The sequence below is a fragment of the Adiantum capillus-veneris genome, chromosome 19 (assembly GCF_014529385.1).
Source record: "Adiantum capillus-veneris isolate H3 chromosome 19, ASM1452938v2, whole genome shotgun sequence".
NCBI classification, from domain to species: Eukaryota; Viridiplantae; Streptophyta; class Polypodiopsida; order Polypodiales; family Pteridaceae; genus Adiantum; species Adiantum capillus-veneris.
The window spans coordinates 96,669,105-96,683,620 of record NC_140949.1 but is presented as its reverse complement, the minus strand read 5'-3'; the positions used below and the strand labels follow the sequence as shown (position 1 = coordinate 96,683,620).

Here is a 14,516-nt window from a genome sequence, read left to right as displayed (position 1 = left end):
AGAAGCTCATACAATGGCCATCAAAAACTTGAAGAAGATGATTCTTGAGGCTCCTACCTTGAGAAAGGTTGACTAAAAGTGTGGAAGACTAGTGACCTTAGCCATTGACACTAGCCCAACAAATATTGGGTGGGCTATAGGTCAAGATGATGAAGATGGTCATAGGTATGCAGTTCAATTTGGGGCAAAAGTGCTTTTAAATGCTCATCAAAGAGGTTATCCACAGGTCAAGAGAGAACTTTGGGGGGTTACTACTATCGTGAGGTCTGACAAATCATATTTCATAGGTGCCAATGACAACAAGCTTCTCTACTCCAAACATTGAAATGTTGCAATGGATCTTTATTAAATCTATAATTCTTGTCTTTTTTCATATTGCAGACATAGATAACCCAATTGGAGATATGTTGTTGAGAGCAAGGTATGAAGGTGAAGAGGAGATGCTTACCGCCAATGATGAAGTGGGCTTAAAGTTCTACACCTCCTCATTTACATGCAAGTTGTGATAGTCTTGTTCGGGATTTTGAAGTATTTTCTGAAGAGATGTACTATGGATAATGGCTTTTGATAGGCCTCTTCCTCAACAGTCTTACCGGGTAGGAGGGATGGAGTGATCAAGAGTACAAAAGGATCAAGAAAAAGGCTTATGGCTACTTTTGAGAGATGGTCATTTAACCAAAGCGTTCAAGAGGGGTTGTTGGGAGGCATTGTGGCAACGACCTAATCACAACCCACACAGAATTATGGCAACGACCTAATCACAACCCACACAGAATTATCAATCCATGGATCGGCAACCCGGCTAGGGTATGGAAGCACGAGCATCGGATGAATAGAAATAGAGGATTCAAGAGAATACCTCACCAATGCAAGTAGAGATTAGCCATGGTAAGACTAACTCTAAACATACTCTAATCACTAATCAATCAACTCCTACACACATCAAGTCCAACGAAGTCTAGCTTGCCAATCTTATGGAGTCACAAGAACATAGTTAACACAAGCATCCATGATTAAAGCACACACTAATTGCATTGGAAGTTGGTTTTCCCAATCATCACATGCCAACCAAGGTACTAAAATCACATCACACACAAGTGGCATTGAGCTCAAGGCTCTTAAACCTTCACACACTTAAGCACACAATTAGGCACAAACTCTAATGACATGACCAAGAGTGCGCACACACTACACTAAGCAAGAGAATTAGAGAAGTAATTAACTAATTGAAGTACTTAGGAAAGAAGAGAGTACATACCTCTCTCAAATCTAGAATAATGAGAGTGTAATACTACTTCATGACATAATGAAATGTAGAGAAGATAAGACTAATGATTAAAATAGGGTTTGGATTAATCAAGCGTCTCTAATTACAATGGATTAGTACTAGCCTCTTAAGCATGGGCATTAAGCTCAAGGCTAAGCCATCCATAGAGTAAGCACTCAAGAGAGAGAGAGCTCTCAAAAGTGGATCCTCAAGAGTGGATACTCAAGAATGAAGCCTCCTTGCATAAAGGCTTTCACCACAATCCCTTCTACTATGGGTTTAAGTTTGAGCCCTCTAGCTACCATATACAACTTTGGAACTCCCAATGAGCCCGTGACTTATACAAAGTGAGTTGAAAATATTATGCACAACCATAGCATATCTCCCGCTTGTAGCCTGTCTTAGCCGCTCCTGACATTCCCCCCTTCCTAATTTGTTGCATGTCCTTGTGTGCCGGTGAAGCAAAACACGATGACATGGTAGAAAGCAAGTCCATGGAATAAATGTTGAGCTGCAAATCATAAGAACAAGTAATGAGCATCAAAGACCAACAAGGATAAAAAACATGAAGTACAATGAACAATCATGCACATTGATTTTTTTGCTTCTAAAAGATGGGTGAATCATAGTAAAAAACCAGACAACATAAAGCAAAAAAGACAATCAAATTATCGTGAAGATAAAACCACTTGAAATTTCAGTTTTATGCATGAAACACAAGCAATTAGGTAACACAAGCAATCAGTTTTATGCATGAAACACAAGCAATTAGGTAAGACCCTAGGCTAATGCAAGTTCATAAACCTATTAGCCTAAAAACTATGTGACCAATATTAATAAATCATTCAAGTCTATCATGTCTATGGGCTATAAAAAAGCTTCTAATCTATTAGTACATTGTCACAGATTTTTGAAACTCATGGAAGTTTGTTTTTGTCATTCATAGGAAAAAGTAAACCACAACACAAGGCTACCACCCCAAGGCATGTCTAGGTACAACTCTCGGCTCCTTGAACCCTCAAGAAGGTGTTCCAAAAGCCTAGTAGCCTAGCAAGGCGACGACTAACCCCTATCAGTAGGGCATCGGTTTAGGGCCTTGACCAAGTGAGCCAAGGTGATTCTGCTTGTCTGCCAAGTGCTAATAAGGCGTTAGGCCTCACATAATCACAATATAGCATAGAAATTTTCTTTTCATGTGTCTAGTAGCATTTCTGCTACTTTTTCTTGATATTTTTTTGCTTCATTGTTTTATTTTTTAGCACTTTTTTATTGTTTCCATTATGGGATGCTTATGGCAATTGGACTAAAGGATTAAAGACCTAATCGTAGCCCTAGGTCATGTTAAAAATAAATGGAGTATTAAGACTATCACTAAGAGTTTAGGACTAATGAGCAATGAATCTACATTAACCTAAGGTCAAGGCCAATTACCTATGATTAGCACACATAAAAAACTTAATTTTTTGATGAGTTAATATTCACAAAGCAAAGTGTTGAAACTTTAGTATACCTAGCTTTTGAACATGAAAGAACCATAGCTTAGAAGCAAAAATTACTTAAGCCAAGCATAGAGAATGGAGAGATGAACAAAAGAGCAAAATCATGGAAGGATTCCACCTATTCATGCTCTTTTGAGCATCCTTGAGCAAGCATCCCCTTTGTGTAGAGAAGTCGTTTGATCTTTTTATTTGCAAAAGAAGATGATTTGAAGCTAAGTGTAAACACAAGCTTCAAAGGCCTTTTATTGAAAGCCAAAAGCACACAAAAAACATTAATGAAAACCTAAGCTAGGGTCTTGCATACCCGAATGTGCCAAAGGGAAAAAACCCAAGGGAAAAAATGTCTTTGGTTATGCACATGATGCTCTTTGTAGCAAATTTATGGATACATATCAAAAAATGAGAGATAATGAGCTTCTACATAAGCAAATTTTACCATTTTTACAATTTCTCATGCTTGATTCAAAGTTGATTAGTTTCTAGCTCAAATGAAAGTGAAGATTTAAAGCAAGCCATGAGCTGAAAAATAATACAACTGTGATGAAATGAAGTGGCTCTTAAAAGCCAAATTTTACAATTTAAAAGCTTCAAACAAGTTGGCTAAACACTAGCTCAAAAAACGTTTTACAATTTTTAGAGCAATCGATGAGCTAGAGATGACTTCAACTTGATGAAATGAAAATGAATGGCTCTCAATAGCCAAATTTTGTACTTGAAGGCTCTCAAAAAAGTTGGGTAAACAACTAGCTCGAATGGAAAAAATTGTACTTAGACAAAACATAGAGCTAGAATTTATACAACTTGGGTCAAATGAAATCAAATGGCTCTAAATAGCCACATGTTGCAATGCCGACATCCTTTATCTACAATGGAATCCCACTTTGCCAATCACTTTTCAAAAACAAAGTCAATCATTAGTGTTGATCTTAAACATATGGTCATTTAGTACAAACATTAAAAGCAATCATGATCTCAAACTTAAAGTTTAATGCAATCTTATGGTCATTCAAACAAGGGGGCTTAACTATTATTGAGGTATGAGAAATCTCAACAAGAACCATAATCAACCGAGGAATGTTAGACCCTCTCCACTAGTCCTTGCAATCCACAGAGTTTAAACCATGGGTGTGGCTGCTTAAGAACTAGTTTTCAAAGGTAAAGAAGAGTAGAGACTAAGGTTTTTGACGGTACCAAAGCACAAAGTAATCTATGCATAAGTTTAATTAGCATGGTTGACAATGACCAAGATAGTTGAATGAACATTGATAACTTTGATTTTGCACATGAAGGTGCTAATGATGATACCCCGTGTTTGTTAATTACCTTGCTACTAGGTTGCAGCAAGCTATGGGCAACCCTACTTTGCAAGCCAAAGCTACTCAACAACTTTGTGCTTATGGGATTTCCCTTCCTCTCCAGGAGGAGAGAGAGATTAGGAGGCCTCTTGATGAGGCTCCCAAAAGAAGACTCTCTCCCATAAGAGAGGAGGAATCCAAAGAGCAAGAAAGAAGTGAATCCCTAAGTTCTACTGAAGATATGTCTCCACGAAGACCTCAGGTTTTCAAACACCATGGATTACCAACATCCATCATGTCAGATAGAGATCCTAGAATGGCCAGTAATTCTTGGAAAGGTCTCTTTGAAAATCTAGGTACAAGTTTAAATTTCTCTTCGGCCTACCACCCACAAATGCATGGCTAAAGTGAGATAGCCAATCTTACGATACTTGATCTACTAAAGACTTCTGTCCATACTACTATGGGAAAGGAACCTTTTGAGATCATAGAGGGAAGACCTAAAAGTCCCTTGCTACTTAAAGTACATGGGAAGATCTTCGCTGTTGATGAGCATAGCCATGACCTACAAGAATCTTTCCAAAAGATTAATGAGGCTACATCCATCTCTCAATAAAGGAAAAGAATTGCTGCTAATAAGCACAGAAGGGCCTTAACATTCAAAGAAACGGATTGGGTCTTACTCAAGTTTCCCAAGGCTTGATCGAAGCAAACAACGAGCAAAACTCCAACGGGCCATCAAAAGTCATTAGGAAAATTTTGAACTCATTTTTGGGCCTTTTAAGAGTGCCACATCATCAAAGTTGTACAAAAGAAAGCAACCCAGTAGACCCCTCTAAATATTGCTTAGAAACCCATGATATGACCTATCATTGGAAAGTTCTTGAAAAATGGATTCTAAAGAGCCAAGGTCCGAAAATTTTGGATGATTTCTATGAAAGTTATGCCATTTTTTTTCAATCAGCCAAGTTTTCTTACCTTTACGGTAATCTAAAATCACCTTTTTCTAGATCTACATGAAGGCAATGTCCGATACATGCATGCTATATATCAATAGATAGCATTTGAAGAGTAGATTCTAAATATCCAACCTCAGACAAGTTTGGATCTTATTTGCAAAAATTTTACCGATCCCCACTTTTTGAAAGCTATGCCACATCAACAATTCTTACAAGGCCCATTTTTTAGTCCAAACTTTTCCTAATGATTATGCTAAACTAGCAAAAGGATACTATGGTCCTTTTCAAATCTTAAAGCCAATCAATAAAATGGCTTATCAATTCATGTTGCCCAGCCATTGGCTCATACACAATGCTTTTCATGTGAGCCTACTTAAGCCCTACAAAGGAAAGCCACCAAGTGAACCAATTATTGAAGACCCTCCTGAAATCGAAGACCAAGAAGAGGTGCTACAACCTAAAGCTATCCTTTGGCATGATGACAAGGTACTACAACATGGTAATATTATCCAACGGTATCTTATTAAGTTCAAAAATTATCCATTTGAAGATGCTAGATGGATGCAAGGAATACGACTTAAGGAGAGTATGAACCTTGTCAATGCTTACAATGCTACATTAGAGTAAGCAAATGTACATGTTTCTTTTAATGACCAATGTTTTTATCTTATAAGACTAATTCTCTTTTTATTTTGCACAAATTTAAATGCATGCATGCTTAGAATCATGTTTGTGATGACGACGTCTCTCAAACACCAAGTAGAATTTGACACTCTACTTTGGGAGAATGAAATGGGCTAAAGAGCAGACATGCTTGCGGCAGCTACGTCGCCCAAGAACCAAATGGATTAGCCATCCATCTTCAAATGATGTTGTAGGGTAAAAAGGGATCCTCTCATATTAAACTGATCATTCAATGTGGGAGAATAAATGGGAACAAGGGTTAGAATAATATATGCATGTGCTTATGGATCTGCCTCAACATGGGGCCAAGGTTAAAGAGGTCCAAATGAGAAATGGTATGTCAATAAGAAAGGCTAGCTAATGGAGCTTAAAGACCTTAGGGTTAGCTTCATTAAAGACTTCCAAAGGTTTTTGCAAAAGTCCTTAGACCTTACGTTAAAGCTAGGCCTATGCTTGAGGTTCTTGATAACTAAAAGTACATGAGATGCTTGATAGCTAAGGTGCAACTTAAGATAGGCATGTGCTTGAAGGTACAAGTCAATCCCTACAAGGATTAGGCGAGCCCTTGAAGCTAGGGGGATTCTTACTAACCCTATGCTTGAAGACTAGGTGCTTAATCAAGTAGGGGGCCAAATAGCCTGGGCTTGAAAGTCAACATTCAAGCCTACAAACGAGGGGGCAATCCATGCAAGTAGGGGGGATGGCTAGATGAATTCTCACTCTACCAAAGGGCACCCCTTGCTCAAGAGGCAAGAAGGACACATGTCAAGCCCCTAGCTAGGTTGCCCTCAAGGAGTGTCCAAAGCTCATTGGTTGATCCTTAGAGAGGTCCAATGAGTATTTAGCTAATTAAATTGATTGTTTGTGCATTTACCAAGCCCTGTATCTCAAAGAGGAAAGGAGGACACTTGTACAAAGACTAACTCTATTGCATGACTTGACACAGGCTTGTGATTGGATAGGCTTGAGAGAGCCAATGAGAAAAAAGCATGTGCTAGAATGAGGGTTTGACCCAAAAAACTAAGGGGCTTTCTTGCATGGTATACTCTCCCACACACACACTCATTGTGTGAAGTGCAAAGTGCAAGAGCTCCATCTCCTTCTCCAAGCTTGCTAAGAAGTTGAGAGCCTGCACCAAAACTCTTGGCTATGGAATGCAAATCCAATCAAGAGTCATGTTCCAATGCTTAAGCTTTCCATTTTCCCTATCTTCATTACTATGCTAAGCAATAAGAGTGATGAAAAGTGAGGAACTATTTCTTTCTCCTATGAATGCTTCTTCTTCCTCTTCCCTACCCTCATTCCCCGCTAGCTCTCTCCACCTTTGAAGGTGTTTGAGGCCTTGGGACTGAGGCCAGGGATGGTTAATGCTTTTACAAAGTTTATGTTATTCTCATGATGCATGAATCTTTCCATCTTCATTGCATCACCCAGGTAGAACACAAAGATTGTATTGTACCAAGTCTCTCTTGATGGGAGAATCTATAATACAAAATCCTATTGGAGGGGGGACTGCCGTCTGCTCCACATAAATCTGGTCCTCAATTGTTGTCATGTTCTCTAATTTTCTCTCTTACAAAAGTATTGTTCATGCCAAGTTAAATAAGTATAATGTTTATGTTGCAACTGCTAATTAAGTTTACCCTCTATGTTCTCAATGTAGTCTCACAAAAATGCTCACTCCAATCCTCTTAATCCCGTTATTCAAAAGTTCATAGGCCATTTCCATTACATATGGTTTAGTTTTTACCTTAAGCCAAACGACAAAAATAGATTGTGACAACAAAATTAGAGAATTGTGTTTGTGCCTTTTGTGCTAAAAAATGATCTCATTGTCATGGTTCATTAAAGTAATGTCCTTCATTAGGAAGAGGATGGGGTGTAGGAGGGCCTCTTTATTTTCCAGGAGCTTATGGAGGTGATTAACATTTTGATGAATAGATATACACCATGTGTGCAAGAATGGTGGGTGTGTAAGAGATGTGTAAGAGTGGTCAAAGGATGCACGTTTCCCCCCCAAAAAGGAAGTGGATAGTTTTATGATTTTTGGCCTTCCATAACTCCCACATATGATCTCCGATTTGAGCAAAAATCATAGAGCTACAATTTAGGCATCAAGATCTTTCCATAGATATGCTACATGATATGGTTTTACCCGCTAGACTTTAAATTCCATTTTGAGGGGAACTTTGAATTCAAATAAACTAGCCATTTTGCCTGTTTGAATTCAAAAGCTGTTTTTTGATTACTTTCTTAATACAAAAGGTTTGACGTCCTTAAACTGCCAAATAAAGAGGACCTCCTAGACCCCATTCTCTTCCCAATGTGTGAGGGTTAATGATTAAAAAAATTATAAAAGAGAGATGCCATGGCTGGTGTCCAATTATGCCATCCCATGAGAAATTTCAAGTGGGGGTTTAAATGTTTGATCAACTAGATGGATAAGATGAGATTTCTAAGAAGATGGCCCATGATTAGTATTTATTGTTGGTGGCATTGTTGGGGTAGCTATGTTGCAGACAATGAGTCAAGAAAGAACAAAGCTTTTGATTTGTGAATATTGAGAAAGATATGTTTGACACAAGAAGCAGTGAAAAGTTACACTCATTCAAAATTTATTTGACTTACTTTGCCTAAACTAAAGTCGTTTACATCCAAATATTGGAATAAATACCGCTAACTAATGACAAATTTATGGTCAAGAGTAGAAGAGGTAGTCACATGATGCTGATGCAGAGAGAGAACATGTGAATTGGTGCACTTTTCTTGCTTCCCTGTACCTTGCTCGTCCCCCATGCCACTGGCATTTTCCCCCACTACACCCTTAAATTTTCTTTGAATGCAATCAAATCACAAATTCCATCAAAAGAATCAAGTGCTTTGATGCACCTTAACATAAATTCCCCACTTGCTGAAAAACAATCTTATTAGAATCCACTTCTTCTTGCTGCCTGCTACTCAAAACCCTTTACGATCTTTTAATGGTGAGTTTTTATTTTTGTTTTCATGTTAGACGTCGAAGCTTGGCATGTGAATCATACTCTAATGATGTGGCAGGTGGTAGTAGGCCAAGCCCAAAATTGATGTGAGTGAGTTCAAAACAGGTCACCTTGGACTCTCCTTCCTTTCTTGCTTCTATTGCATCTCTTCTCTCCCTTTGTAGATATTGCCTTCTATTGAAAAACTACTCTTGATGTCTCTTTAACTTTGTTGGTTGCTTTTTTTTAAAGCTCATCAAATCTAAGGGTGGCGACCTCATCCCTTGGGCCTACCCATGGGTGGCCATCTTTTCAAGCACACCACATTTGGCTTACATATCAACTTAAGCATTGATACTAAGCACAAATTCATATTCCATTGTCAATGATCAACAAAAAACATCCTTGCTAGTGACCATGTTGGGCATGGCCCCGCAATCAATGTACTCTAAGTGACACCATCCCAGACAGTAAGCTCTTTAAATCTTTTGAGTCCTCTAACAAAGTATCCTGTCCATTGCCATATTGGACATATCTCTTGAAGAAATGTTCTCTATTACATCTTGATTAAGAAGCTCCTCTAGCAATTAGTCTGCTCTCTAAAATTCACCATATTTGACATGGATGTAGATCCCAGCATTGAAAAACACTATATTTTTCTTCAATGGCCACAAAGCTATCCAATATTTAGCATACATGTTGATCAAAGCTTTGCCAAGTAATATTGGCATACATACCAACCAAAGCATTGCAAAGCACATCATAGAGCATACATATCAATGAAAGCTTCACTGAGTACCCATTTGGATTTCATATTGACCAAATTCATTGCCATGCACAACATCTACTTACTTTTGATGCAAAAATGGCTATTAAATATCCCTTTTTTTCACAGATTGGCATCACCTTCAATTATAGCATGTTAAACTGAAATTATTTTACCCAAAAAAAACCTATTATTTTCTTCTTTTGTCCTTGTGGATGCGGAGCATCACTACATCCCACTTCCTTTTAGCATGCACATCCTTTGGCATGTACCAACCATCTTCAACATCTTAATCTTCATAAATAAAGATATCACCAGAAACATCTTCTACTGCATACATCTTAACGTCCTCTAACCATTGTCTTGAGCTTTGATTATTAAAACCCACCTGTCCATCCCACTTCTTAAATAGGTTGCACCTTAAGCTTGGTGCCTTCGAGTTCAATAAGCTTTTATGTCCCATTATCATGATAAACATGCACCACAACATAAAAGCCAAACCCGTGGACACAAGTTGATGTAGAGATGGGTCTTAAAGAGTGTGCACTTGCACCTTCACGAGATTAGAATAATCAACCACAAGACACCTTTGATTCTCACTCAGAGGATACGGTGCCTCATTTTTTAATATATTCATTGTGGATGACTCTAGTCCCTCAAACCTTATCAGCATAATTTCATCAAGGTAGTACAATTTTTTGTTGTAATGCGTGATAGTTTTAAGGTGGTCAAAATATTTTTGTGACTTGATATATGTAGCATGTTCCCCCCATTGTTATTGATGGATGTCTGATGAGTAGTAGCCATGATGTTATGTATTGTGTAGATAAGCTTGCAATTTCTACTAAAACCTATCTAAAATCAAAGGTGAGACAAAGCTTCAACATTATATACTTTGATGGATGGATAACATCCACATAGAAATAAACCTTGTCGATATTGTAGAAGAAGGAAGATTGCACCTAGCTCCTTTGCTTGTGATCAAGGTGTTGTTGTTACAAGAATTTATAGAGAGTTTTATGGGAGTTTTAAGGGGACTTTTGTGACAAAAGAGCATCATAAGAGGGTTTGAATGCTTAGGGATGGGTGCTCAGAGTTGTTAGGAAATATGATGTAGCTAAATAGATATTTGAGTAGATTACTTAATGGAGAGAGAGAGAAGTTTTCACACACTAGAGATTATAGGGTAGAGAGAGAGAGAGAGCACACACGATATACGTGGTTCACCCAGTGTGCACTACATCCATGGGAAAGCACCCACTTAATGGCTTTAGTACTTCAAACAAGAAGTATGTTACAAAGGGATTATAACCTTAATAGAGCTCTCACCTTGCTTCACTCTCACCACCTCACACCCACCTTGTTGCATCAACTTGACACTATGAAATGTGTGTAAAAATGGCCTCCTTTAATAGGCCAAAAGGGTTTCCCTCTCTCATGAGAGGCATACGTGTGTAGCCGGCCTTGTGTAGACAAGTCCGGACCCTCCAATCCACCCATGTGTGGCTGCCCTTGAGAAGACAAGTCCACTTTTGAATTCGGCCACCGGCCACCGGCCACCGACTTTCGACCACCGGCCAACCGATCGATCATTTTCCGACCACTTTTCGACTGCCATCCCGACCATAATATTCCGGCGAAAAGGAATACTTTGGTAAATGATTTCGGTTTTCGACGAATGATTTTGGTTTTTGTTGAATGATTTTTCTTCGCAGAGATGCCTTGGGCTATTTTTATTCGAGCTGCACAGACATAGGGAGAGCCTCTTAAGGAGACCAGACAATAGGAGACACTCACAGAGGGAGATCATTGATTTCTTCAGACTACATACGCGGCATTCAGATGAGCAGGCATCACAACAGACTTCAGAGTCCACCTGTTCCAGAGGCACACTGACTAACAGGTCCAATGAGCTTGGAAGATCGAGACGTCTACTCACGACTACAAGGGTCATTGAAACATCGGTGGAAGCTACATGAGAAGGTCCAAACTGTTCATGACATGAGAGATGCCCAGTCAGAGTACTTATTGAGGAGGACATTGATAAGCTTCGCCAAAGACCGCTATTGGATATCATAGGATAGGTTCTTGATCCCAACATCTCATCCTTTCATTTCATCCCATTTCCCTTTAGCTCAATTCAGTTTTGATTTTTCAATTTTCAATTTTTTAGTCTTATACACAGACATTGTATCATATTCACCATTTGTAAACTCTTTGTCTCATAGGTCACTTTGGCCTTTTGAAGTTGTTAATATATCATTTCATGTCATTTCATCTCTCTCTCTCTCTCTCTCTCTCTCTCTCTCTCTCTCTCTCTCTCTCTCTCTCTCTCTCTCTCCCTCTCCACCGGTATTTCCCTCCCGCTTGGAGCCTCTCACCTATTCAGCCATATGGACTACCTGATTCAAGAGCCATCACCAAGGTTACCATGGCCCGTTAATAAAACGGGCCACACAATAATTTCAAGAGGTCTTCGTTAATTGAGCCGTTTATAGGAAGAGTTCTTCCCCCCCCCCCCCCCCCCCCCCCCCTCTCTCTCTCTCTCTCTCTTCTCTCTCTCTCTCTCTCTCTCTCTCTCTCTCTCTCTCTCTCACGTGTCTTAGCTTAATATCATGTCATTTTCAATATCAAAAATTCCGGTTGAGAGCAATAGGAAAAGGAGAATTTTAACCCCAAAATAGAGAAAACTCATACAAAAACCCGTAAAAATAACCTAATTTTCTTAAATTTCCACTTGACAAATTCAAGGAAAGGGGGGAGATGCCCAGTCAGAGTACTTATTGAGGAGGACATTGATGAGCTTCGCCAAAGACCTTTGTTGGATATCATAGGATAGGTTCTTGATCCCAACATCTCAACCTTTCATTTCATCCCATTTCCTTTTAGCTCAGTTCAGTTTCAGTTTTACAATTTTCAGTTTTTTAGTCTTGTACATAGACATTGTTTCAGATTCACCATTTGCAAACTCTTTGTCTCATAGGTCACTTTGGCCTTTTGAAGACGTTAATATATCATTTCATCTCTCTCTCTCTCTCTCTCTCTCTCTCTCTCTCTCTCTCTCTCTCTCTCTCCCCCCCCACCCCACCGGTATTTCCCTCTCACCTATTCACCCATATGGACTACCTGATTCGAGAGCCATCACCAAGGTTACCATGGCCCATTAATAAAACGGGCAGCACAATAAATTCAAGAGGTCTTCATTCATTGAGCCGTTTATAGGAAGAGTTCTTTCCTCTACACCCCCACCTCTCTCTCTCTCTCTCTCTCTCTCTCTCTCTCTCTCTCTCTCTCTCTCTCTCTCATGTGTCTTAGCTTAATATCGTGTCGTTTTCAATTTCAAAAATGACGGTTGAGAGCAATAGGAAAAGGAGAATTTTCACCCCAAAATATAGAAAGCTCGTGCAAAAACCTATGAAAATAGCCTAATTTTCTTATATTTCCACTTGGAAAATTCAAGGAAAGGAATTTTGTATGTTTGGAAAAATGATTTTTCCCGAGCATTGGCCGGGTGGAGCTCGGTATGAACATCGGCATTTGGTATGGCCACAACCTCAATTTCAGTATTGAGTGGTTTTGAGTGTTGAGTGCAGATTAGGTGGAGGTGGCCCAAAATAGCTAGGTGGTACTACCCGTTTCATGTACTTTGGCAGCTATTGTGGCAACTCTTGCAGCCCAGATTTTGCGGCCATGAAGCAATTGCATGCGGTTCTTTCCCCTCTACAACACACGCATGCATTCTTGATTAGCTGGGTGCTAGTCCACATTGATTCTCTGCTCTAGCTATACCCTAACCGCTTGCTTCTTTCGCTTCCTGCCTTTCTCCAATCACACTGTCACACACACACTGCAAACCCATATACACACACTTCTGAGAGAGAGAGAGAGAGAGAGAGAGAGAGAGAGAGAGAGAGAGAGAGAGAGAGAGAGAGAGGCCTAAGTATATTTAAGTTGGATGTATCAAAGAGGAACCAAATTAGTCGGTGCCTCCTCTTGTCTACCCCCAATACCAAGCGACACGGGCGGCACAGCCCCTCTCCTCGTCTATTAAAGCAGGGTAAAAAGACCCTTGAAAATCCAAAAAAGTAATCAAGGGAAAAATACCTCACAAAAGAAGGCAATTTACGCAATTTGGGAATTTACGACTAAATATTGGGGGTATTTTAAATAGAGACAGCACCTATCCTAAAAGCTCGACAGTCTCCTACTCGAGCTCTGAGCCTCTGATTGCTACTGTTTGATGGTCTCTTTCAAGTTTGCCTTTATTTTTGGTTAGGAAAAATCTATTTTTCTAGCCCTGCCCGTGCTCGACAACTGCCTCCCTCCAGTGTTCAGGAAAAATGTGTCTTAGCTTAATATCGGGTCGTTTTCAATTTCAAAAATGCCGGTTGGAGGGCAAGGGGAAAAGGAGAAATTCCGTCCCAAAATAGACAAAAATAGTGTAAAAACCTTAAAAAAAATAATTGAAATTTCTGAAATTTCCTCTTGAAAAAATTAAGGAAAGGAATTTTGTATGTTTGAAAAAGTGATTTTTCCCAAACTCTCTGGCCGGTGAGTAGGGAAACTTTCTCTCTCTCTCTCTCTCTCTCTCTCTCTCTCTCTCTCTCTCTCTCTCTCTCTCTCTCTCTCACACACACACACACACACACACATAGCGGGCTACATGCGTCGAGTGTAAGCACAACACATCTCTCCTTCCCTCCCCCTTAACTGTGTTGTCCCCCTGTGTTGCCGGCGCTGCAAGGACCACCACCGGATGAAAATAACCCAATTTTCGAGAATTTCCTCTTGACAAAATTAAGGAAAGGAATTTTGTATGTTTGAAAAAAGAGATTTTTCCCCAACTCTCTGGCCGGTGAGTAGGGAAACTCTCTCTCTCTCTCTCTCTCTCTCTCTCTCTCTCTCTCTCTCTCTCTCTCTCTCTCTCTCTCTCTCACGTCTCTCCTTCCCTCCCCCTTAACTGTGTTGTCCCCCTGTGTTGCCGGCGCTGCAAGGACCACCACCGGACGAAAATAACCCAATTTTCTGGAATTTCCTCTTGACAAAATTAAGGAAAGGAATTTTGTAT

The 14,516-nt window shown here is 39.6% G+C and overlaps 1 protein-coding gene across 1 annotated transcript in view; it reads right to left on the bottom strand.

The window, feature by feature from the left end:
* Positions 1–1,356: 1,356 nt before the first annotated feature.
* LOC147434512 (uncharacterized) overlaps positions 1,357–14,516 on the bottom strand; it is an 89,655-nt gene continuing 76,495 nt past the window's right edge. Inside the window, exon 4 of the mRNA XM_086489966.1 lies at positions 1,357–1,778. Coding sequence (XP_086346092.1) covers positions 1,696–1,778 — 83 coding nt within the window. The 3' untranslated portion in view covers positions 1,357–1,695. The remainder of the gene's footprint in view (positions 1,779–14,516) is intronic.